The sequence below is a fragment of the Leptinotarsa decemlineata genome, unplaced genomic scaffold (assembly GCF_025532065.1).
Source record: "Leptinotarsa decemlineata unplaced genomic scaffold, Ldec_3_MD MMD2_tig00026307_RagTag_RagTag, whole genome shotgun sequence".
Lineage (NCBI taxonomy): Eukaryota > Metazoa > Arthropoda > Insecta > Coleoptera > Chrysomelidae > Leptinotarsa > Leptinotarsa decemlineata.
The window spans coordinates 3,559,930-3,587,104 of record NW_027412681.1 but is presented as its reverse complement, the minus strand read 5'-3'; the positions used below and the strand labels follow the sequence as shown (position 1 = coordinate 3,587,104).

Sequence of the window (27,175 nt, the reverse complement as noted above, 5' to 3'; positions counted from 1 at the left end):
CCCAAAATAGGGTCACTCTAGCCCGTGAAAGCGCATCCAAGGTTATGATCGGCCTAGAACCCTCCTGCGGGGTAGCGAAAGCATGTATAAAGATATCCATGAATTCATGGATGTAAGCCGAATCTATAGATTGGGTAGACGAAGGGGGTAGACGAAAGAGTTCATAAAGAAACCATTGCCAAGATTCACGGAGGACCTGCTAAACCACAACCGTAAGGTAGTGGTGGGTCTATTAACGGGGCATAGCCGACTCAGAAAACATGAGCAAGAAGAAAACCAAAGCAGGTTTTGTCAAGAGGAGAAGTAAACCGCACTGCATGTGGTCTGTGAATGCGAAGCGATAGCAAGGCTGAGACACGCAAGATGTGTGGAAAAGAAACCAGAGGATGCCAACTATATGAAGGGGTCGGTGTCAAGGCTAGGAAGTCTCATCAAAGAGATCAAGCTGAACAATGAGCTCTAACAACCAAAGGGCATCACAATAGATCTGAAAAAGTCGCAGTGAATCAGGCCATTGGCCAGCTCCCCGACATTCTAATCTAATCTAATCTTGTCCTGGTGACTGTAGGAATCCTAATTATTTTTCCATCTTCAAATTTTCAAATTGAATATGTAGGTAATGTTTCCGTTCATGAACATTATGTATCTTCGTTTTCTGCGAAAAACTGAAAGACATTTTGAAAAGCATCACCGTATTCCAAGTAATGACTGATCAATCGTTCTAGAAGATTTACTATTTCCAGATTAGATTTCAATTGCTTTATCTCATATTGATAAGAATTCTCAGTCTATAAATGTGATCGACATGATTTGAAAACTGATAAATCACAAACATGCAGCATTCCGTGATTTTTTGTGTAGCTACTGTAGTGTTTTCGTTGGGTTTTATATCACCTGGTGAGTTTTTTAATCAATGTTATCTATTCAAATCCGAAGGAAATTGCGATTTAATGGAAGAATTGCATTCAGGGGTTTTCGTTTGAAAGTGATAATTATTTTAATGACATACTTCTGATGAAATTTGATTAGAAAATGTGTCCCGATGATGATTACCGAAATTTAATATTTTTTCAGAAGTTGACAAAAATGGGAGTTTCCTCGACATTTTTGAAATTGTGGAGGAAAAACATTTCTCTGTATCTTCTATATTATGGCCCAATTCATTATTTAAACCTTGTATCAATCCGATATCATTTACAGTGGCATAAACTTATACTCAGGTTATCCCAGATATAGAGAATGTAGGTGTCAAATTATTTATGATAGGATAGGCAATGTAGGTATATATACTCAGATTTAAATGTAATTTAGTTAGTTTTGGTAACGACGTAATGACCGAAACTAGTTAAGAAATATTAAACTATCGTGAAATAAACAGCCTCATATGAAATTTGTTTTTACTTCGCATTGGACGAGTAATAACAGGAACACTCATCATTGATTGTCACTCAAACGTTCACTAAGCCAGCTTCTGAGCTAAACATTATATTTATAAATAAGGTTTTCACAAATATTGTTTTTTTTTTTAAGTTTTATCCATTTTTATGAGTCTACTCAAAACTGTAATATCTCAGAGAATACTCATACCAAAGAACTTTACGATCAGATAATCAGTGATGAACTGCTTGCCAATCCCAACGAGTCTAGATCCTTCTGGTCGGTGGCTAAAGCTGCTAATCAGAAGTTCACAAAATCTACAATTCAACCACTAACATAAGCGGAAGGTGCAATTGCAACAACAGCCATAGAAAAAGCAAATCTACTAGCTGTGCAATGTGCGTTTCACTTCACAGTCGAATCACACTAGAATCCACAATGCCGAAAATTACGACAGCATCTAGTCAGACGAATTTTGAAACAGCTCAATATCAACAAGACGTCTGACCCTGATGAAGTGCCCGTCGTCGTACTTCCAAAGTGCTCAAAGTGCGTTCCAAAATTCGCTTTCGTGTGGTACTACACTGTTCTTTGGCTTGTGAAGTAGGTAACGAAATAAACTAAGAAAATGTTTGCCTGTGCCAGATTGATTGCCCCAGCTACAAGAAGCGCATTTCTGTATCTGTATCTGTAGAGTAGGGAGGGTGAGTGTAAGCCCACAGTACTTAGGCCACATATTACCCATCCTCCCAAAGAGTTGTCGTCCTAGGTCATCATCCATCCTGTCCTTTCCAGGAAGGTGGACAGGTCACTGGGAGACATCTCCTTTATATCGGCAGGTGTAGGCCAATACTCACCGAACACACACTATCTTATTGACGATAACTCCGGACACTCGCACAGGACATGCCTGATAGTCTCATCTTCCTGTTCACACATCCTGCATAGAGGTGTGTCTACTAGCCCCATATTATGGAGGTGTTTCCTTAGTTGACAGTGACCAGTCAGAATTCCTACTGTTAGGCGTAGATTTTTCCTGGTTATTGCCAAATATTTCTTCGGCGCCAGCTTCCCAGGGTCACCCAAGGTGATCCTGGCAAGTTAACATCCTTTAAGGATGGAGCATGGGTGTAACACTTGACTAGTTTGGCAATTGTCGAAGTCATCAGGCCGTAGATGCCACTGGGTCCTGAAATTCTTAGTCCAGCCCCTTCCTTGGCTAAAAAGTCGGCAATGCGATTACCTTTACTCCTGTCATGCCCATTAACCTACCGAGGCTTTGGCTAAATCTTGGTGATACTCTAGTACTAGCCCTGAGGTTATACGTTGTCTGTTCAAGGCCAATAGTGCTTGTCTGCTGTCAGTGCAGACAGTGCAGATGTTATGTTTTTGCCAGAAATTTCTTTCTTGGTTAGACTTTTTGTGATGATTGAGATACCAGCCAGTTCTGTTTGGACCACGCTGGTATTTCATCCCATTCCCCACTCAATTCTTAGGCTCAGTGATCTGGAGTACACTCCACACCCTGAGCCTTCTTTGGTTTTTGAGCCGTCTGTGTAAATCCGTATTGCATTTGTATCACGTGACTCTATATTCTGCTTTATTTGTATTTTTTAGGGTTTATTGAACACAAACCTAGGTTCAATTGCATCGCTTGTTACCTGCAGCAGAGGTTGCGCAGTAAGCGCTTCCCGCCACAGGCCCAGCCTCAATTGACCCATTCCTACTTCGAGGCTTACACCAGCCGTGCGCAATCGTACCATGGCCATCAACGCAACCTCCTTAACTTACAGATCAAGAGGGGTCAGACCCATGATTAATTCCATTACCGCGGTTGGTTTTGTTCTCATGGCTCCTGTGATGTTCAAACAAGCCATTCGCTGTATTTGGTATAATTTTTGGATGGCCGTTGCTTGTAGAACTTTCGGTCCCCATGCAATGGGGTCTTATTATTGCAGTGTAGATCCAGGTGACCACACGGGGTGAAAGACCCCATGCGCGTCCCACTGTCCTCCGACATTGCTCATAAGCCACGTATGCTCTTTTTGCTCTACTCTGTAGATAAGAGTTCCATGTTAGCTTACTTTTGAAGATTTCGGAAGGTTTTAAGCCCGGTAAACTTCTTTTTCTGATGAAAAGGACCATCTCAGTCTTCTTGGGATTGATCGACAGTGAGTGTTCCTTACACCATGTTTCTATCAATTTGAGCTCATACTGCGCTCTATCGCACAGTGTGTTTACAAATTTGCCGGTCTGCAAGATAACTATGTCATCTGCGTATGCAATTGTGTAGAATCCATTTTTGTTAAGGTGATTAATCAGGGTATCCAGAACTATGTTCCCCCTCCCTGTGGACATCCCCTCATGACCAGTCCATTCACTGTGATGTCTTCTACATTAATACTTATTGCTCTATTAGAGAGCATCTTGAGTATCCATTCTCCTACTACCAGGGGTACATTCCTGAAGTGTAGTTGCTGGGTAATTGTTGGAAAGGTTGTTTTATCAAACGTTTCCTCGATATCTATGAATATACTCAGGGTGGATTCTTTATTGTCCAATGATCTCTCGATTCTGCCAACCACATGGTGAAGGGCAGAATCAATAGACCTTCCCGGAGTATATGCATGCTGATTTGGATGAAGTGGGTTGTGAACTAGTACTTCATCCTTTATATACCGCTCACATAGCCTCTCCATGGTTTTTAAGAGAAAATGTTTGCCTGTGCCATATTGATTGCCTTAGCTACAAGGAGCGCACTTATTGCCAACTCCAAACAATACATGAGGCCACTGAGCAGCGTGTGAGTCAAAGTCAAATTCAAGTGCATAATGTTCAACAATACAAGCAGCCATCCCTCCTACCTGCCATCCGCAGTTTGCAGACCTCGCGAGTAAACAGAGACATTGACTCAGCTGCCAAATTCATTGGGGCTGGAGCTGCAACAGTAGGAGTCGCAGCATCAGGAGCTTGAATCGGAACCGTATTCAGTTCCCTCATCATTGGTTATGCCAGAAACCCCATTTTCTCTCTGCCCCTCAAATTTACCATCAATTCCACAGTTTGTTACAATAACATCTTGTAACCTCATAGAACTAAAGTTTTCAATAGGACTTTTTATTTGTGTATACCTACTCTTTATGAATATGTGACCAATTATAATTTTTCGATAGAGAATTTGGGCTTACTTTCATGAAGGAAAGGTTGGCATCTATTCATCAAGAGCTTTATCTTGTGTTTCCTAGGAAAATGGTGCAGTAAACACACCTATTGTACAGTTTGACATTTCATTATACAGAAACCTTGGTCCTTTTCAAATATTAAATTAGGCTGTTTTTTTTATATGTATGTATTCTTCCCAGCTTACAATCAGAGCTGTTATCAATTATTTTTAAGGAAAATAAATTATTTTCATTTTATAAATCTTTAATGTGAGCGAAAAAAGTGGGTCTTTGAACCCAGGCTGGATTTAGGAATAGATAAAAAGAACTCACACCAGTATTTTGCAGACTTTTCTACCTGTCTTATGAGAAAGAGGTTTTTCTTGTGGCTGTTGCGCTTGATATTTCTAAGACCTTCGACCTTTGAAATGGACCGTATATCTCTCGAATACTTTCAACATCAACGCTGGTGTGCCCCAGGGATCCTCCAACCCTCGTTTTATTGTATATCAAAGACTTATTGGAATAAACCAAGAATCCAAAATATTGCTTTGCTGACAACAGCACACTTGTCTGGTCATTCCATTTGGATTCCAGAGCATCGGCTACACATCTTCACAGGCAGCAGGAAGTTATATATCTTAATGAGGATTTAGAAGTGATTTCGAATTGGGGTCAAATCAAATCAAATCAAAATATACTTTATTGTCAGAAGATTTTGTATCCCATCGACAAAGCTTTGTAGGTGTAAATATAAGCATAACTAATGGTGTTTAGATAAAAACTGGCAATTAATAAAGGTTTGAATAAAACAGGTACAAATACAATGAAAATAAATATAAAATTGAATAAACTTTCAAAATGATTCATTAAAATACTCTGGCAAGCTAGAATAGGGTCTATCAGCTAGCAAATTTTTAACTGCTTTCTTGAATTGTACGTTGAGATTTGGAGATCTTATATCTACTGGTAAGCGATTGAATAATTTTCCACCATTATAAAAAATGGAATCCTTGATCAATGTTGAGTTAGGTATAGGAAGTCTTATATTAAATATGCTATTACGAGTAGCATAAGGAGAAGAGACAAAGTCAAACTCCGTTTTATGTTTGTGTACCAAACATACAGTTTCAAGAATGAACAGTGCAACGACAGTTAAAATCTTATTTGCCACAAAATAATTTCTGCATGATTCCCTAGGTTTGACTTCACAAAGACATCTTAATGCCCTTTTCTGTAATATCAACACAGATGAAAGAAGGGTTGCACTGCATGTTCCCCAAAATGGTATTCCATATCTTATTTGGGATTCAATTAAAGCGTAGTAAACCGTTAGAAACCACCCTCACTGCATAACATCCGGAGGAGATTTTACTCTTGAGTTGCCTGACGTGTTCATCAAATTTGAGCCTATTATCAATATAGACACCAAGAAATTTTGTGTTCAATTTGTTTTCCAAGATATCATTGTCTATTGACAGTTCATTTAGCAGACATTTAAATGTTACTATATTTGTTTTGGAGATATTCAAGGATAATAAATTAGCATCATACCAATTTTTCATCTTTTCTAAATCAGATGATATCTTTTCATGTAGCTCTTCTGGGTTTTTTTCCTTCCACAATATTGTTGTATCATCCGTGAATAGAGTGAAGCTGCCAGATTCATCTATCATAGTCAAATCATTAATATACAACAAAAACAGAACTGGATCCAACACAGAACTCTGTGGCACACCAGATGTGATTGCCCTGCTTTCTGAGAGTTCCGATGTTTACCATTTGACTTCGGCCTGAAAGGTATGATTCAAATCAATTGTACGTCACCCCTCTGCAGCCATACCGGTGAAGTTTTTTGAGTAATAATTCATGATTAACACAATCAAGTTTGTGGAGATCAAATCGTTGAGGTGTAGTTTTTGAAATTACTGTGGATCTTCATCGAGTAACGGCCGAATCAATCAGAAAAAAAATCAAAAGCCTTCGAAAGGTCACAGAAAATTGAGGCAGCTACTTCACCAGCATTTATTTCTAAATAAAGTTTATAAAGGAATGAGAATATTGCATCACTTGTATCTTTCTCCGTCTGGAACCCAAATTGGTTATTACTCATGATATCGTGCAAATTTAAGAAATCATGCAATCGTTTATTCATTAATTTTTCAATAATTTTCGCTAAGGTTAGAATTAAAAATGGGTCGCAGATTGGAGGGATTATGCAAATCACCACCTTTATGTAGGGGAATAACAATTGAAGTCTTAAAAAAAGGAGGGAATGAGCCAGTTTCGAAGGAGGAATTAATGAGATTAAAGTTTTCAATGCATTGCCTGGTAGATTCAAAAGTATTTTTACAGAAATCTCTTCATACCCAGCGGTATTTTTATTTCAGATGTCGTTCATGGTTTCCATTAATGTGTTAATGTGTTAATGAGCAATGGTGCAGTAAAATTCATTTGTTTTGTTAGGATTCAATGGGATATCAACTTCTGTATTCTTTGATTTTCCTCTGAGGTCATTTACTATGAACCAAGTCTCTTTACTTTTGTTAGTTGATTCTCCGATTCTGTTTGTGTAAATCATTTTCTTTGCTAACCTGATAGTTGATTTATAAATTATACGGTACCTCGTGAGGTACATACAGATAAATTGATCGTTCGTAAGTTTCCTAATGTAATGCAGTGAGCGAAAGTTTTTTGAGGAATTTTTCAGTCCTTCCGTCACCCACGGCTTTTTACGCTTCGGTTTGATTTTCTGTATAGGAAAAGACTTATCATACACGTCCAATAACATGCTGTGAAATGATAAGAAAGGATTATCTTTGGTCAGAATGCTCTCCCAGTCGATTTCGATACAATTCTGATAGAACCTATCATAGTTTGAGCTACTATACAGTCTACCATGTTTACATATGGTATGTTTCTTTGGCGATCCTAGAAGAACAGAACATATTACGGCTTCATGATCCGATAACCCGGATGGGATAACTGTGCACGACTCTATCTGCTCTTCTAGATTGCTACATGCATAGTCAATACGAGATGCAGAGAATCGAGAAATACGAGTATCTTATGCATACTTATGTCAATGCTTTGGTCAAAATGCTCTCCCAGTCAATTCCGATACAATTCTGATAGAACCTATCATAGTTTGGGCTACTATACAGTCTACCATGTTTACATATGGTATGTTTCTTTGGCGACTCTAGAAGAACAGAACATATTACGGCTTCATGATCCGATAACCCGGATGGGATAACTGTGCACGACTATATCTGCTCTTCTAGATTGCTACATGCATAATCAATACGAGATGCAGAAAATCGAGAAATACGAGTATCTTATGCATATTTATGTCAATGCTTTGGTTAGAATGCTCTCCCAGTCAATTCCGATACAATTCTGATAGAACCTATCATAGTTTGGGCTACTATACAGTCTACCATGTTTACATATGGTACATATTACGGCTTCATGATCCGATAACGCGGATGGGATAACTGTGCACGACTATATCTGCTCTTCTAGATTGCTACATGCATAGGCAATGCGAGATGCAGAGAATCGAGAAATACGAGTATCTTATGCATACTTATGTCATACTTATGGAACAAAAAATAGGTATGATGAACACACCTTCTAGATTGTGTACTCTAGATATCAGGAAAAAATGTTGTATAGACAACAGCTTATCAGAACAAATACTTGATACAACTATTTGTATTACTACACCGTTTGAAAAATGATAAAAACAGATTAAATGAAGGTCCTCATGAAACAATTCACAGCAAAATCAATATTTTTCACCTTATTTTGGCTTCCTTGTATGTATGAGTTCAACAAACTTTATAAAAAAATGGAACATATTTTCCCTAGAGGTGTAAAATTCTTCCCGGCATTGACCACGTTCACAAGATATATAGCATAAGTTATTATAGCAACCGTGGTTCTGAAGGTACGTTTTCTTAGCGACAGGTTTTATGCGCCATGGTGGGCGTAATACGCTGAACGTCTTACCCCTGTCTAGATATCAAATATTTTTCTGAGGGTACATTACGTCAGCGTGGAACGTTTTACACCGATTCGTCTGCTTTTGGTGTAGTATACGTGCTGGGAATTACATGTTTAGCGAAAGGACCTCGTTAATCCTCAGTTCGCAAAAAGTTACGACTTTAGAGAGTTGTCGTTTGTAGAGGAGCGAAAGTAAGTTTATGAAAAAATATATTTTACCAGATGTTTAACAGCACGCTGCGTGACTCACTTTATTTTGTTTGCATTCAAGTTTGGGAAGCGAGTTATTTTTCGAGGTTCATTGTTCAAATGTAAAAAATTTCTGCGATACCGCCAACTGTGAGGTTTAAAGCCGATAAGGACGAATTTTTAATTGTTTCTGTACAAAACCATGCAATATATTTTCAGAACAAAACCCAAGCTCTACAGGGAAATCCCGAAGGCGCTCCAAAAGCGGTGCATATATGAAAGTAACGATTTGAGTCGCTGGAGATTATTTCCCTTTGGAAAATCTTTCTCAGGAAGCTTATTTCACATAAACACAATGGGCTTGTTTCATGCTATGGAAAATGATACTGGTTTGCTTATAGACTGATCGGGTTAGGGGTATATTATACTTATAATCCTAATCGATCCCAAAATCTCTTTATATTTGCAGAAAAAAGAATAATTCGAAAAGCAAGAATTCAAATTGGCCGCGTGTCTGTTGACCAATAAAATTGATCGTGTCTAGAGCGGAGTTGCCAAGTGCATAAACTCATTTACTAAACAAAGAAATACAAATCAATTCAAAGAACTAGATTATAAAAAAAGGAAAGAAGAAAAAAAATCACATCAAAGGTGCTGCTTCGTTCGTTAATATCCAATCACAGTTATGATGATTCAATTTGACAAGCGCCATTTTTGTATATTGTTGTCAACTCGATTGAATACAACTGTTACAATTATGTAATTAAAGAACGTTTTTTGTAAAAGGTAGGTCTTGGCGGGTGCCTATTTTGCTGCATATTCCGTGTCATTAGTTTACATTCCGAAAAATATTTTTTCAGATTATTTTTGAATTGATATGTTCTGGAGTGATTCTATATTTCACTGCTCTTTGGCCGAGATAAAATAAAAATTAAATCAAAACTTTCCACCCTTCGATAAAAGTCAAAGTCTGAAATGAATGTCATATAAATAAAAGGGACCTACTAAATATACCACCTACCGTTTCAATTTTTTTTGTCAGATTAAGGGAATCCCTCTAGATAATCGTCAGATAATGAGACAGCACGTCTAAAACGTAAAGATGAACCTTATATATCCTAATTTGATGCGCTTGAGTATTTCAAAATGGTAAATTTTCTGCACATTATAATAATGGCCGCGAATTTGCGTCAGATCGAAATAGTCAGATTCTTGAATGAGAGCTTTTTTTTGTTGCACTTAACACCCCCTTAGGAAATCTGACGCGCTCGATTCATTTTTTTTCACTCTTGATCCTCACGTACAACCACACACATCATGCAAACGATCAGATTAACATACCAACATTATTAAAAATGCATAGAACATTGATGCTATCAATATCTGACGCGCTCGAGTATGTCCATGCAACAGTATTTTTTTACATATTTAAAAATCTATAGCCACTTCCACCACCGATGGAAAGGTATATATTATTATATAACATTTTTTTCTTCTTATCATCTAAGCTTTGCAACCTAATATGTCTCAATGACGCTCGAGTAAATCCCCATTTTGCATCGTGGGCTCCCCTGCTATCAATAACGTGAGCCGCACGATGTGCATATGAATCCTACTTTGGACAATGATGTTACATTAATATTTCAATGCATCACAGATTTCTCTGAATATACGTTGCTCTAGAGTGAAAAATGATAATTTGTTACTTCAGTCTGAAAAATATGCTTCCAATGTCTATGGCTTTTGGTGCAAGTTTTGAATCTTGTTCAATTTTCCAACATAATCCTTTCTTTTTCAGTTTCTAGTGACAGAATAATATGCTATTTTGCCAGCTGGACAGTCTATCGTCATGGAAATGGCCAATTCGACGTTGACAATATAGATCCCCATTTGTGCACACACATAAACTTTGCCTTTCTTGGACTCATGCCAGATGCCTCCATTTTCATCATAGATCCATGGGAATCTAACGATGATGGGGGATACCGTAAGTACCAGTAAAATTCAAAACACTCAATTCCATTCGAACAAAACTTACGACACTTGAGTTTGTTGAAAGCATTCCACACTATTTCTCATACGTTTCTTGTGATTGAACTAGCAGGTCTAGCTTTCCCAAATCATCATCATGTTTGCGTGAAAACATTTTCGTGAGACCGCAGAATGATAATCAGCTGCAGTGTAGCTGTGTAGCTTCATCAAGTCCCAAAGACGTGTCACTAGGAGTGCCTAGAACCATTAGTAAATGAATTGAGTGCTTGGTGTCAACGTAACAAACTCATTGTGAATAATCGAAATCTATTTTGAAAAAATCATTTATCATGCAATTCAAAAACTATTTGGATATTTATCTATGGTGTAATATCAGCTTCAACAGCATGTATTGGGAAACTGCCAACTCACTTCGTACGGCACTTTCCGAACTATATTGGCTCTTTGACCTAGTGGAATGTTTATATAACTGAATCGAACTCTTTTTCGAAGCCGGTAGAACAAATCTCGAATAGTCGCGGCATTCCAGAAATTTCGAGAGAGAGAAACACAAGTTAAGCTGAGCATGACCTTGACCAAGTCGCAATCGATCGGAGAGTATCAGCGTTAGCTGGCTATTTTTTTTTTTAAGGATAATTCAGAACCATATCTATAGATCTTCGAGTTGTATAGACAAGTTTTCTTGAGAAAGGGTCTCTTGACTGTACTTTCGACATTTTTCGCGAAATGTGTTTCAAATCAATAAAAATATGTCAAGTTTGGTTAGATCGGGTAATCGAGAAGGCCCAAAGATGCTCAGGAAGTTCGTAATAAGTTTTGTTTTGTGTCCTTTTGCAGATGGATTCAAGAAAATCGTAGAATTGAAGAAATATAATCCCCAGCTGAAAGTTTTGGTTAGTATGGGAGGTTGGAATGAAGGTTCAGGAAATTATTCGAATGTAGCTAAAGATCCAGTGTTACGAAAGACACTCGCTCGAAATGTTTTAGAGTTTGTCCAAAGTAAGTCATTTGATGGATTCGACTTGGACTGGGAGTACCCCGGGTCCAGAAATGGATCACATCCTGATATAGATAAGGTAAGTATAGAAGTATATAAACAGAATATGGATATGAAGTCCCACAAAATGAAGCGTTAGAAATAACTTTTGTTATGTGTCAAAATAACTTTTACAAGAAACATTGCAAATTGCATAATAATATGTATTTATGAATGTATTTATTTATATGGATGCAATATGTATTTATGTATGTATGCAAACGGATATGTATTTTGTTCAAGTAGTTGTTTCAAAAAGTTCTTTCTTCTAGTTTCATTTCCAGTATATTTCGTTCAAAATTCACAAAATGACATTGAAATTCAAAAAATCTCCCAACTTATGTTTATTGATAGAAGGCCCAACTTCCAAATGAGTGTTGGGACACAACAAAACGAAAAGATTCACTAAATTTCAAATTTTACGCCTAGATGAAATTCTTTCGTGGAATATCCAGATTGATGTACTTCAAAAAAAATTAGCATCAACCATTGGGATAATATATAAAATTAAAAAAATATTTCTCTGGCCACTATACAAATCAACTCAATTTTATTTCACTACTACACTGATAATACAGCACAATAACTTTGAGTGATCAATAAATAAGGGGCTGCTCAAAATACAAGTTTGAAACCATTAGAGTTTAAAAAATGATGACTCAAAATGCAGTTTCCATGTACCTTTCTTAGAAACGAAGCGTTCACTCGATATCAATTCTATTTAGAAATTGAAAAAAGACATCTTTCTGCAGCTCGTTCCACTATGAAATTAACATAACCTCAAAATGTACATGATCATCAAACAAGACAGCTCAGATCCCAAATTTGCATTCTCCAGAATATCTATATGTATATTACAAAGGAATAATTGCCCATAATAAATTACCAGATGATTTTTTTTTCAACAAAGCAAAAAGTTGAAGTGGCATTGAGAAATTATTTGTTGTCGTATTCCACATCCTCGTATATGTTTTTTGTTATCAATTAGATCAATTCTGAATTAGCTCCCTTTGAAGTCATATATTCACATATGAATATTTCTTTATACATTCCCTGAAAATAAATGTGTATGTAGGGATTGGTGTGCTAACAATCTTCATTACAAGGAAAATTCATTAACAGCGTAAAACTCAATATATGAAAAGATATTCCTCAAAATCATGTCATAGATTCTTTATTGATGGTGTATTCAACGTTGAAAATCATCACGAACTTTCGGGAAACGATGTTGATACGTCTTTAACATATTTATGCGAACCTTCAAGAAGGTGGACCATCCCTCCCACTTTGCAGCCTTAGAGATTTCTTTATTCCATATATACTGTTGTAACTGGACTTTTACTGGATAACCAGTGAAATAATCCGGTACTTTCTTTATTTATTTGTCACTCCTTGTAATGATCCTTCCTATCGTTACCATTGAAATAATATGGACTTATTTTTGTAACGATAGTATTTATTCTTCGCTGTTATTCAATTGTAGAATATGATTTAGCTGTAACCATATTATATACTATATAACCCTCTCGCTATTGCCGCTATTGCCGTGATTACTTTGGCAGCTGCTGTCACCAGATGCAGATTTCTCCACATCAAATTTTGGATGTTATGGCAATTCCGAAAGATCGTTCAGTACTTCAATAGGATTCCTGAAAATATAAGAAACTGTTGATCATAGAAGATATTTAAAGGAAGGCTGAAGAAAATTTCCAACCAAAAATTATTCATAACTTGGACGAATTCGACAGATTAATTTCCCTCAAAGTAGAGTAATTTATGTGTGACCATGTTATTTTCATTGCTGTCATATTGTTTTATTATTTGTTTGTTATCTAAATCTACTAGTATTATCGAGAAAGAAAGGTGTTGGCTTTCTACTTCTCCATCTGTATACAAAAGTAGTGGAAAACTTCTAACGGAAGGAAGAAAGAAATTGAAAAGTCACTTTCAGATACTAACTGAAAGCAAACGTCCTCTTATGATATGAAATTTCACTTTTAATGACATTCATACGCGTATTCAATCCAATCCCAGCTATAGGAATCTGGTTTAAATTGAAAGGGGTATATTTTTGAGCGAGGTTAGTTTTGGCTTTCTACTTCTCCGTCTTCATTCAAAAAATATTAAAAACGTCTAACTGGTCTCTCCTAAAAATATACCCCTTCCAATTCGAACTAGTTTTTTTAGTTTTTCATTATCAGTATTACGACTCGTTCAACATTCAGTAAATCTGAATTTAAAGTTGAAGTTTCATCACACATGGAATGTTAATTTTTGTGGGCATGTAACTGTGTTCCCTACGATTTTTGACATCTCTATTTGTTTCAAAAATATTTAGTTTTTGTTGAGAAGTCGTGTATAATACTGTAATGTTGGTATAATAGTTTTTACTTTTTTTCAGGAAAATTTCATCGCTCTCTTGACAGAAATCAGCGATTTATTGAAACCTAGAGGATTGCTATTCACTGCAGCTGTGGCTGGTGGAATTGAAAGAATTAACCTCGGTTACGACATACCACGACTCAACAAGTAAGTGTTGCGTAAAACAGCTCTTTCTGGTTTTTTTCTGTTTCTGTAGTGCGAATATGTTGCAGAAAATCCTCATCCACGAGAAAAATCTCCAGTTTCTTTGGATATTCTGTTTAAAATCTGTTTTTCCGTTAATCAGCTGTCGCCCCCATACGAACAACAACTCTCAGAAGTTGAGAAACTTATACGAGCTAAGGACTAACGAGGTCTCACCTTTTTACGTGTGATTCCTAACACATATTATAAAATAACTCAAATAATACACATTTTCTCATTCCCCTCTTGAGCAATTCCAACAAATTTTCAGTATTTCTCGGAGATAACGGTAATTTCTTATACCGGCTGGCGAAAATTTAACTTTACATTATTACTAATACAGTAACGATAAGAGATACGATTGTTTGAAAGTGATTGACAATGTTTCATGGTAAATTTGACTTGTTCGGACTTCCATTGTCTGATATGATTCTAATACGATCTACTGCGCATCCAATATTCAGAGGCACAGATAAATTTTCCAAGGTGTTAGGTTAGGTTAGGTTAGGTCCAAAGTGAGTGGTCTATTCGACCCTCCGCCGCAACCCGCAAGGGTTTATTGTGGCCAAATAAACCCAGCTTATTAACGAAGCCGATTAGTTTGTATGATGAGGGGTCTTTCAAGTCAGATGGTAAGAGTACGGCTCTGCCGAACCTGATTCGGTTTCCAGAGGGGCAGGCATAAAATACATGCTCTGCTGTTTCATCGTTAATGAGGTAGTCGGATAGTCAAGGTGCAAGATTCTCACCTTGATACCCGTGACAACCTTCCCGTATGAGGGTTTTTGCACGTCAGCTACACCTGACGATGCCTTAGATTCACCCCTGCAGGGCTTTTTCGCCTCTGATTTTGGTGAATCATCACTTGATCGCAAACGTTTGTTAACCAGCTCATGGGTGGTTTGTTTCTCCACCTGAGACAGATTCTGCGTTCGCCGCTCAAGAATTTGGTGCAAGGCGGTTTCATAAGGTAGCCCGCTCTTAAGGAGATGACTCAGGCTGCACCACCAAACCTTTTCTTAGGTTCAGTTATTGAATCAGGAGTTGGAGAGTTGAGAAGATGTCGTTCCTGATCTAAATTTACAGGGAGGTCAGTTGGAGTCGTAGGCTCGACATCCATCTCCAAGTTTATTCTGTCCATAAAAGTCCCACGAGTAGCTAGGGAAAGAAGGTCAATCACGGCAGAGCCCCGCATTACCGTGACAGGGCGATGCTACGAAGAGAGGGCATCCGGTATCTCGAAGGTTCCGTAGAGACACTTGATAGGCTCAGTATCATTCATCCTCCCGGCACGGAGACACACACCTTAGGATCAAGCCATCGTTGGGAGGCCATTCAGTTAGCGAATAACAGAACCACACATGATTGTGTCATTTCCGTATCCAGCGGGGTTACGTGGAAGCATGCATTCGATGGCCGGTTTGCTCAACCCCCACATCCCAAGCCAAAACACTTGCCAAAAACAGCATGCACAGTGGTTCAGGCAGTGAAAGAGGAACACGGACAGCTAACCCATCTTGCCAAGGTGTAGTCATACTATAGTTTCAATAGCATCCAATGTATTCGTTATTCATTGAGATTCTTTTATTGTACATCAAAAATTGTCAATCTCAATTTTCAATTATTCGAATGGCCTCATTATAAATGAATAAATAAATACATCCTAAACATTTTAGCAACATGTGTGACACTGTTCTTAACGTGAAACAACATGATGATTTGTTATTGTAGAGTTATTGTTATGGATAGCACTATTTTCCATCGATTTTAGTTCTTTTGTTACATAAAAAATTGATGTGGAAAGTTTCATGATTTCCATGTACCATTATAATAATACAGTCAATTTTCAAAACCTTTTTATATATTATTCAATAGATCCAGGGTTAATATTCAGCATTCCCAAATAATTCTTTGTCATGGCTCTTCTGGATTTGTTTGAACCTACAAATCCAGGGTAAACTTTCGATTTCCAGTGTCCCAACAGAAGGAAATTCAAAGGGGTGATATAAGGTGGTGTTCGACCATTTCAAAACATTCACAGGGTGACCTCTCATAACTCATTGAGTGCCTCAGCTTTTTCCACGTTGCGGAGAAGTTCCATATTTTCCAATTTTCTTAGTTTCCAATAATTGTGCTATGTTTCAGTTTGTTGGACATGATCAACGTAATGGTGTACGATTTCCATGGACACTTCGAACCGTTTGTTGGGCACGGATCACCTCTCCATGCCTCCTCTTTGGACTACGAGCACGGCAGAAACTCAACTTTGACAGTGGTGAGTTTTTTGATTGACTCTTGTGCTATCTGAAAAAGTAATTGGTAAAAATTGCTTCAAAGTATTTTTTCAGAATATTATAACTTTTTATATTTTGTGTAGACGTTCAAGATCTGGCAACATTTACTGTCTTGTATTCGTATGCGAATAATAGTGTCATGCATATTTCGTAAGTTCAATGTAGATTATGAATTGTCTGAAAATTCACCAAAGATTTCAAATGAAAGTTGACCGATATCGGCGTATTATCATAGCTTTCACCCAATAGTTTCCAAACCACTAATTTTCCGCTGAAACATTCACCATTTCACACCTTTTGTGCTCCTTCTTGAAGAGCACCTCTATATTTGATATGGAAGAATTACTTTGTACCAGAGATTCAAAATTGTCTCTATACTCTAACCAGTTTTCCAAATCTCCACTATAGGAAGGTATCGGGATTGACAGTAACCTAGGTCTTGCAGTAAGAGAAACTATACCCTGTATAGACCCCGGTGTACTTACACTATTATTACCACCAAGATCATGCCATTGTTCATTAGGCACAATTGCAATATCAAAATTGTTTGTGATTTTCCTAAAACCAGTGTTTTTGTAAAAACAGATCTTCAAAATTTGATCTACTCTCAGCTTCAATCTGATGATCCTCATCAGTAACAACTAGATTTATCTCACTTTGGATTTACTCGAATTCGTCAAGCAAACAAGAAGCCCTTTCTAATCGTGTTGATAGTTCCACTAGCGAATCATCATTCCTGGAGTTTTGGTTTTGAGCAGAATCTTCCATAAACTTAATGAAGTTTGTTCATTTTCCCTTAACAATACCTCTTTTACGATTTAGAACTCTTAATTGATTTTCTGACATGATTTACTAATTTAATTAATTCACCCTAAATTGACAGAGGAACGAAATGAACAGGAATAAGGAACGACTCACCAATTCGTTATAAATTGTTGTCTCCGCCACAGTTTCACGGCGGAAACGCTTCACCAGGTATCGTATCCACACTCGATACTGCCTTCAATGGCTCGACTCCACTCCAATGACTTCCACATAGATGCACTACGTGTTCCACGTATGTACGTACTTTTCACCGTCCACTTAATTCTCCACTTGAAATAGCTCAATACCGATCGTCAGCAAACAACTGAATTTGAAAACCTGATAAACTTTTCTCGGATATATTTCAATCTAAAAATATATCCGGCTCGAAGGACCACTATGTTGGAGTTCATCCCCTTGAATTCGAACTCTAATAATTCTAAACAAAAAAAACTCCAGTGTTTGCTGTCTGTATTTATTGTTCACTTTCTTAGATGATTACAACTCAAACTTCTTGGACTGTATTCTATTTTACTCTGTCCTAAAAGTGTTATTGTTAACACCACTTGAAAATATCTAAGCCCCACATGTGGCAAGGGTCAGAAATATACCTACATACATAAGGGTGATGCAGTTATTCGATAATACAAGACAGTAAATGTTGCCAGATCTTGAACGTCTACACATACAGTATTCTTGTCAATTTTTCTTTCTCTCGGATTTGTCCCCAGGAAAGGAAGTTATTATGAGGTACCTGTAAATTATTATGGAAAACTTTATATGGTATTTTAGCACGAGTGTAATTTTTCAGTCGCGATATATATTCATGTGATGGTATTGGCCGATACTTGATGAAAATATATAACGTATTCAAGTGACAACGTGACAACGACACAACGTACCCAATTAAAAAAATATATGTATATGAATTCTCCAGTGGTTTCTTCATAATTCTATTTTTATTCACATTCTTCCACTATTTATATCACCGCAATTTTTCGAACAGGCCACTGGTATTGAATACTGGATCTACATGGGTGCTGATCCAGAAAAAATCAACCTTGGAATAGTCACTTACGGAAGATGCTTCCAATTAGCAGACCCATCAAACACCCAACTGTATGCTCCAAGTGCTGGACCAGGAAATCGGGGACCCTACACAAATCAATCAGGATTTTTGGGATATAATGAGGTATGTTCTTTCGCTTCAACTCTGCAGCAGGGCACGACAACATATCCGTTAAAGAAATAATATTAATTGTCGTTAATTTGATAAACGATATCATCAAAGCGGGGATATTTCCAGAGATACTGAAGACTGAAAAAGTAATACCAATATTTAAGAGTGGTGATAACAAAAACTCAGAAAATTATAGGCCTATAACAATTGTGTGCTCATTTTCTAAAATTATTGAAACTATAATAAAGACGAGAATAATAGACTTTGTTGATAGTTATGTGGGATTTGGTGAGTATCAGTATGGTTTTATCAAGGGTAGCAGCACTCTAAATCGGAATTGGATAAAAAAAGAATGGTTATTGCAGTATTCATTGATTCAAGAAAGGCATTTGACGTTGTTGACCATACTGTTCTTCTTAATAAACTATGTTGCATGGGTATAAGGGGCAAAACTTATTCTCTCATTGAGACATTTTCAAAGGAGATATCCCAGTTTGTCGTTGTTGGTGATATTATGAGTGAGCATATTAAAAATAATTGTGGCGTCCCACAGAGTTCCGTTTTGGGGTCCCTGTTCTATACACTGATGGTACTGTCACTGAGGCAGTCCGGGCTTAAGGAAAGGTATTTCACGTTCGCCGATGACACGGTCCTTTTGTACAGTGGATCTGATTTATATTTACTGGAGAACACAGTTATTGAAGATCTCTCTAAATACTCAAATTGGCATGCACATAATAAACTTGCAAAAACCGTTCTCATGCTATTTAAACAAAAAAATAGAATTTGTGGAAATATTGAATTAAGAATAAATAAGTTACCCTTAATGAATGTTGCAAAAACCAAATATTTGGAACTTATAATAGATGATAAGTTAAACTGGTCAGGACACATTGAACATATTAATGATAAAATTGTACCAATGTTGGGAGCTCTATATAGGTGTTCCAGTTACTTGAGTTTCAGTAGTAGATACTTGGTTCACAATGCATATATATTGGCGAATCTTAGGTATCTGTTGATCATATGGGGTAATTGTGGCATTACCGATTTCAAAAAAATTCAAACGCTACAAAATAAATCAATACAAATTTTATTTCTAATTCCATTTCGAACCCACAAAAATGATTTATTCTCACAGACTGAACCACACCCAATTAAATATCTACTTAAACTTGAGCAATGCAAGAAACTATGAGCTCAGTAGTGGTTTACTAGTTTTTATGTTTCACTTGTCATGTTGAATGTTTGTGAATCCCGAGACCAGCATTTTTGCTGATTAGGGATAATAACAACATATTTTATATTTATAATGTATTAACTATGTTGAACTATACGCTGTTGTTATAATTTTAATTAAAAAAAACATTTGACATTAACCTTGGTGAAATATCATGCTCTATTTGAAAAACATTCGTGATTCATATTGTTTTTTCACGAGGTTAGAATTGCATGATGTTGAAAGATAAGATGTCGTTGATTCTTGGTTTGCTGAACTTTAAACTTCTGAGGTTTTGGAGCAATCCACAAGTAGTGTTTTTGGATAATTAGTCAATAATTTTGATATGTTATAGGAATATTACTGGAGTTTTATCCCAACACCAAATCGTTATTTTCAACACCTCGACACGTGTTTCGATTATCAAGTGATCATCTTCAAGAGGAAGATTAAACTGAAAAGTTTGCGAAGCTAACCCTATTTATGCTATACAGGTATACCATACAGGTATACCACACTTACAGGTGTACCGCAACTTCGGTGTCTTAAATTAATTTTACAATTTGCATTATCTATTAATTTTACAATAATGTTTAAATGTTATAGCTATGTATAAAACAATTTTCAAGCTATATAAAAATTGATTCCACAATATTGCCTATCTAAATTTTTACAATTGTCAATAGTCAGGTTTACTGACTATTACATAAGGACACAAGCTATATAGTATGCTATTTGATATTGGTCCGTCATCATTATTCATAATATCATTATGTGTACTTATTTCGACACTCTCATAGGCATCTAGTTGCCTGTTGTTGTACAGATGACGCTGTACATAACCTCCTTGATATAATTCGAACTCACTTTACATATATTTTATTATTATTAACACGCGTTTATTAGCTACACCTGTGTGTATGTAGGTTTGTTTGTTTGTAACTCTCCTTTTCATTTCACATCTATTCTCGTTTGAATGCTCGGGATCTGTATTTGACAGAATTATCGACATTAGTGTTTGTTCTATTCGCGGGCAGATGGCGCTGTACGTAACCTCCTTGATATAATTCGAACTCACTTTATATGTATTTCTTCATTTGAAAAAGGTATTTTTTCATTAACATGCACGTCTGCTGCCTTATTTGTAACCCGCCAATGGTCATTTTTGTAAGCAATATACGTCTGATTGATCCCAAAGTTAAGATAAAATAAATATAATTTTCAATAGATAATTTTGATAAAGAACTCAATATCATCAAGCAAATTGCGGTAAACAATGGGTTTGAACCCGAATTAATAAACAAAATATTTGCCAAGAAAGTCTACACAAAAGCGATTCGAGAAGTTTTTCCCAAGGTAGATAATCAAAATTATAGAGCTTTAACCTATTTTGGACAACCAACGGCTTCATTTTTGAGGAATCGAGATATTAAAATTGCATATAGAACAAGTAATACGTTGGGAAAGCTAGTTAAAATAATAAGGATAAAACATCCAAATTCGAGAAATCAGGAGTATATAAATTAAAGTGTGGAACGTGCCCTAAGGTATATATTGGTCAAACTGGCAGGACATTTAGGAATCGAATCCAGGAACACCATAAGAGCTATGTAAATAAGAAAAAAATTCAACATATTCAAATCATCTTCTAGAAGAAAATCACATCTTTAATGAAGAGTTAGAAATTTTGCACATTGAAAATAAAGATTTGAAACTGAATCATTTGGAAGCAATGGAAATTAATAAACTTAAAAATTCAAACATTCCAATGAATGACCAACTAGATTTGAATAGATCACCATTATTGAACTTGTTTTCTTAAAAACCGAGAAAGAATTATTATGGATGTAGATGTGAGGCAATATGCTTTAGGTAATCATAATTGAGCAGGTACGAGATGTAGAGGTTCAGGTAATTTCTTCAGGAAGTCTCAATTTTGGTTACCTGTAGTATATAAATATGAATGTAAGGATAATTTGATTTATTAATCACTTGAAAAAGCTAATGTTTAGCGAAACATGTTGTGATATATTTTCAATAAATTTGTGGAGATCAAATCGTTTAGGTGTAGTTTGTGTAATTTAAAAAGACTAAAAAACACGCTTTTATAGCATACGAAACTAAAGAATGAAAAATAAATATAGTTTAAAAGACTAAAAAACACGCTATTAAAGAACATCGAACTAGGAAGTTAAAAATATTTTTTTTATAAGCTTAAAACATTAACGAACGAAAAATCTAGTATTATTGTGAAAAAAGCGAGGACGCTTTGTGCCATATTTTTTGTATATCAAGCGCCCGTGGTTTTTATCATAATAATACTAGTATTGTTCGTTCGTTATTGTTTTGACCTTATAAAAAAAATATTTTCGACTTTTCAGTTCGACGTTCTTCAAAGTCGTGTTTTTTAAACTATATTTATTTTTTGAAAAGCGTATCACAGGCACTTGATGCGTGCAGAAACAAAATATGTTTTTTTGAACGAGGAGACTTATCAAAACCTTTGTTTTAACCGTTCCTTTGAGTACTCCTTTGAAGAAAATTTTCAGTTGATGAGATAGTGTACGCTCAATCAAAATGACAAGTAAATCGATATCTTCTTGTATTATGATTTCAAGTTTTGATTCTTCAATTGCTGTTTCAATAATGAGTACATCTGCATCATTTCTGGCCTGTTTGGTAGTAACATTTAAATCTTGCAAAAAATCCATAAGTAACAAGATAGTTGCAAAAAATGTGCAAAAAGTAGATTTTTGTGACCAATAGTCGCGTATACTCTACCATATATAAGTTTTAAGACAATTTTAAGAAGGTCAAAATTGAAGTTTATACGAGTTTATAGCTGGGTATCTCAAATTCCAAAATACTTACCTAATTTTGACTAAGATGACTGGACTATGTTTTTTCTTGCCTGAGCTTCCCCATTTGGGGCGAGTTAGATATGTTTGTACGTGGTACTTTCATAAACCTTTTCAGAAATTGAAATGATGGAGATTGCTCTATAGTTTGTTATGTTCAACACGTCGTGTTACAGTTATAATGTATCGTGAAAGTATTCTTGTTAGATTCATCCTATACCAGAGGTTCCAAATCTACCTCCATCGCTGATAATGATTCATCTTTTTCAGATCTGTGAATTTCACATGGATTGGACTTACGTTTGGGACGACGAGCAAAAAGTTCCCCACAGAATCGGCGACGTAGATCAATGGGTTGGATACGAAGACGAAAAGTCTCTAGGATATAAAGTCGAGTTTGCCAAACAGAAAAATTTGGGCGGATTCATGGTGTGGGCTTTAGACACTGACGACTTCACGGGGCTTTGTGGAAAACCGTATCCTCTTGTGAACAGCCTCCATTTTGCCATCAACGCCTACAAGGAAAAAACGAACTTCTGAACCAAGTTTCCAGATTAACTCTTTTGTAACTTGATATTGTGTCCCGCTGCGGTGTATATTTATAGATTTATTTGATTGTGAGTTGAAATAAATGAAAATTTTAATAGTTCAAAAGTTTCGAAATTGAAGCCCGGCTCAGTGGTAATCTTTGTCAGTGTCTGGAAATATCCTTGTTGAAAAAAATTTATTGTTTTTTATTTCTCATGAACAATAAAAATTGTTGAAAAAGCATAAATAAAACTCCGAAAAAATACGTTTTTATAAATATTATGAATGTTTTGTTTTCTTATTAATGCTTTCTGCTCATTCACCATATTCGTTGAGCCTTGGTAATGATTCAAATCCCAATATGCCTCTTCAAATTCTCACTTAATATTGATGAGAACTGAATAACCAGATAGAGGATGGTTGGAATCGAAAGTCTACGAGACGCAGCCAACTACTGTAGTTAGAAAGAAATTATCAGGTGATTTAGGTTACTAACACCTATACTTCTTTAAAATGTAAGGGAGGAGGCAGAAGCTAGATTATATCATTGTCTACAAGGTATTAATGCTCAGTTCAAACATTTGATATAGTAAGTATTTCTGTTTAGTTTTACTTTCCAGTTCGAAATTAAATACAAACTTAAAAAAATATTTAAATTTTTTTACATTGCTTCTAAATGTAATGTACCATTGTTGGATATACAATAATTGACATGCCTCCCAAGTAAGTTGTTACTCGACTGTCATTTCTACTGGCTGACAAGGAATTTATTCGTAAATTTGAATGTCCATCTGAAAACTGAAGTTGACGTGATTTACTATTTTTGAAGACTCAGTATCAAATGACTCATTCAAAGTGGCTCGTTTTAATTGGAATGTCCTAAAAATTTTTTAAATTTGTTTGAAAAATTGTAATGAACAATTGTTATGAGATGATTATTTTTAGTATTTCACAGTCATTTTTTATACTTCCGATTACACGCAACTTAATACAATAATTTTTCTCGATTCAGTTACAAAGCATAATGATTCATTTTATAGGTCATTAGCTAGATTTATCGGAATTATGTGAAATAACAGACCCTAACAATCGCAATCGCATTCCAATTCATATATAATATATGTAAATCCCCACGTGGAAAAGAAATAGATAATAATAAACTTCTACAGCTACAATTTCTCAAAGCTCAACCATTATGCAAAACACTATAACTACATTCAAATTGAAAAATAAATAATTTCACAGGAGATTTGTTTTTTGAGAGGTAGTTGTTTTGAAAGGGTTTTTATCTTCCAGTTCGTATCTGAAAAAAACTTATCTGAATGCTCCTCATTTCTTCATGGAAAAACAAAATAGTGTAGTTTTTTTTTGAAATCTACATGTTTTTTTTCAATGATGAAGTAGAGATCAATCCAATCTCATTCACAAGTCAATAAAAATATTCTCGAGCAGTCAAGCGACGTTGGAAGCTCTTGAAATGAAAATGATGAAACTACAGAGCACATACTCTGTGCCTGCCCCGCTGGGTACCGAATCATGTTATTAGAGTTCGGCAGAGCCGTACTCTTACCATCTAACCTGAAAGACCACTCACCATACAAACTAATCGGCTTCGTTATGAAGCTGGGTTTATTTGGTCGAGTGTGAATAGGTGTGAGCCACAATAAACCCTTGTGGGTTGCGGTGAAGGGTCGAATAGACCCACTCACTTTGGACCTAACCTAACCTACCTACTTTTGTTAGTGCGTTTCACCGTGAGTTTTTTCCTGCTATCTACTGCATACCAGAAGGGACAAAAAAGAACGGATCTTCATTCCTGCGTAATATTCTGAGTTGGATATTATGTTTTCGAGTGGTGTTAGTGAAAGGAATAAAAATATATGCAGAATAACATTCCGACAATTGCTGCTGGCGACTTCAATGCCAAGCACAGATCATGGAACAGAGCCACAAATGGAAACGGCCAAGCGCTCCATGCGCATGTTGACAGACACGAATATCTTGTGCTGGGACCAGATGAGCCTACGTACTATCGCGGGCAGACTAGGCCTGATGTACTAGACATCGCGCTTCTCAGAAACGTGTCTCTGATTAGCGAAATTTACGTTCTTTCGGAACTGGACTCCGATCATAATCCAGTAATCCTGGTATTGGGTGATGAACTTCCTTCTCCTGATTACCGCATGAGATCTAAGTACGGCCGTACACGGATCACATATTTGCAGTAGAGGCAACCACAACATTGTGGCCACGTTGACTGCACTTCGCGGTTGACCCAACCACATTTTTGTGGTCGACTTGCGGTCATATAAACCGCACTTGCAGTTGAGGCAACTGACATCTATATTTTGTGGTGTCAGAGTTTAGTGCCAGTTTCAATATGGATTTCGAAGAAGAAGTACTACTACTTGTTATTTTGAGGAGAAGGAGAAGATGTAGACGGTACAATCGTTTTGGGTACATCCACTTCTGGTTGCGCGACAACAGGAAGAAAATTTTTATATTTTCTTTGAAGGTGGTTGACATTTTATGGTGGTAAATTTCATCAATTCGGGCCTCCATTGTCTAATATGATATAAATTGATTTGAAATCGCTGAAAGAATCTGTAAAGAAATTAAAAAGATTAGCTGAAAAAACAATTTTATTAAATAAAAAACTGAAATTACAATGAAATAACATACAAGCAGCAACCGGTGAACTACGGCAAGACGAAAAAAATGATGACAACATCGACCGCGATATGCTATTGGAAGACCGGGTATACCGTATCCTCAGGGAAGATGACGATGATAACATCCGTCCAGCTTCTGTGGAAGAATTGAAGGGTTACATCAGGGCCGCAAAGGCCAAGAAAGCTCCGGGCCGACTCAACCAATAGGTTGTTGAAGAAGCCCCGGAAAACTGCGTCAAATGCTTATTGCACATCATAAATAGTTCGTTGGCCCTCATACACTTCCCCAGAAGGTGGAAACATGCGATCGCCATCATGATCCCAAAACAGGGTCGGAACCCGCTGTTCCCACAGAACTATCGCCTAATCAGTCTACTCTCGTCGGCGGCTACGCTGGCTGAAAGAGTTTGGTCTCCAATGGCTGCCTGATGAACAATTTGGCTTCAGGAGAAAACAATCCACTGAGTTACAGGCTCTAAGGCAGATCGAAAACACCATCCACGAGCTTAACAACAATTAAAAGTGCACATTGTTCTCTTAGATATCTCGAAGGCCTTCTGCGCAAATTATTCGCGTTCGAACTGCCACGGGGCCTGATCCGGTGGATTGGGTCTTTCCTGAAAGACAGAACATTTCAGGTTAGAGTAGAGGGCTCTCTGTCTGACGACAGAGAGATCCTCGCTGGAGTGCCACAGAGGGCTGTTCTCTCTCCAACATTTTATTCACTTTACACCAGTAACCTTCCGAGACCCGAGCGTGTGAAGATATCCCTGTACGCCGATGACACGGCCCTTCTCTCATCTTCCATGGGTCGGGAGCTCGGCGTCGTCTACATGCAACGTGCATTGGACGACCTCGAGCGCTGGTACCTCGATTGGAAGATCCGGCCAGAAAAGTGAGAATCCCTAGAAAGGAGATTGACTGGCAAGCGCGGGTAAAGTACCTCGGCCTTCTAATAGACCGTTGGCTCACTTGGAACCCGCACATTATGTGCGTCAAATCAAAGATTGAGGGTCGGATAGCTAGGCTATACCCTCTGATCAACAGAAAATCTAAAATGAGCTTAAAGAATAAAATCACCATCTAGAATACGATGTTCAAGCCTGTTATCATGTATGCTTCAATCGCCTAGGGACAAGCGGCGAAGTATAATATCTCAATTCGAGAGACATTGCAGAATATGCTAATGAGGATGATTGTGAATGCTCCTTGGTTCGTGCGGAATGAGATTTGAAGCTGCCTTCCATTCAGTCGAGGAATCGGCGAGTTTTTGAAGGTGCGGAAACTCACGA

At 36.8% G+C, this 27,175-nt stretch overlaps 1 protein-coding gene across 1 annotated transcript; it reads left to right on the top strand.

Moving 5' to 3' along the window:
- Nucleotides 1-761: 761 nt before the first annotated feature.
- LOC111508915 (acidic mammalian chitinase) lies at nt 762-23,497 on the top strand. The gene is made up of 7 exons (XM_074180814.1): nt 762-897; nt 10,534-10,722; nt 11,565-11,803; nt 14,165-14,292; nt 16,474-16,603; nt 18,433-18,618; nt 22,954-23,497. Exons 1-7 carry the CDS (start codon nt 834-836, stop codon nt 23,221-23,223), a joined length of 1,206 nt encoding a protein of 401 aa, XP_074036915.1. The 5' UTR covers nt 762-833; the 3' UTR covers nt 23,224-23,497.
- The last annotated feature ends 3,678 nt before the right edge of the window (nt 23,498-27,175 follow it).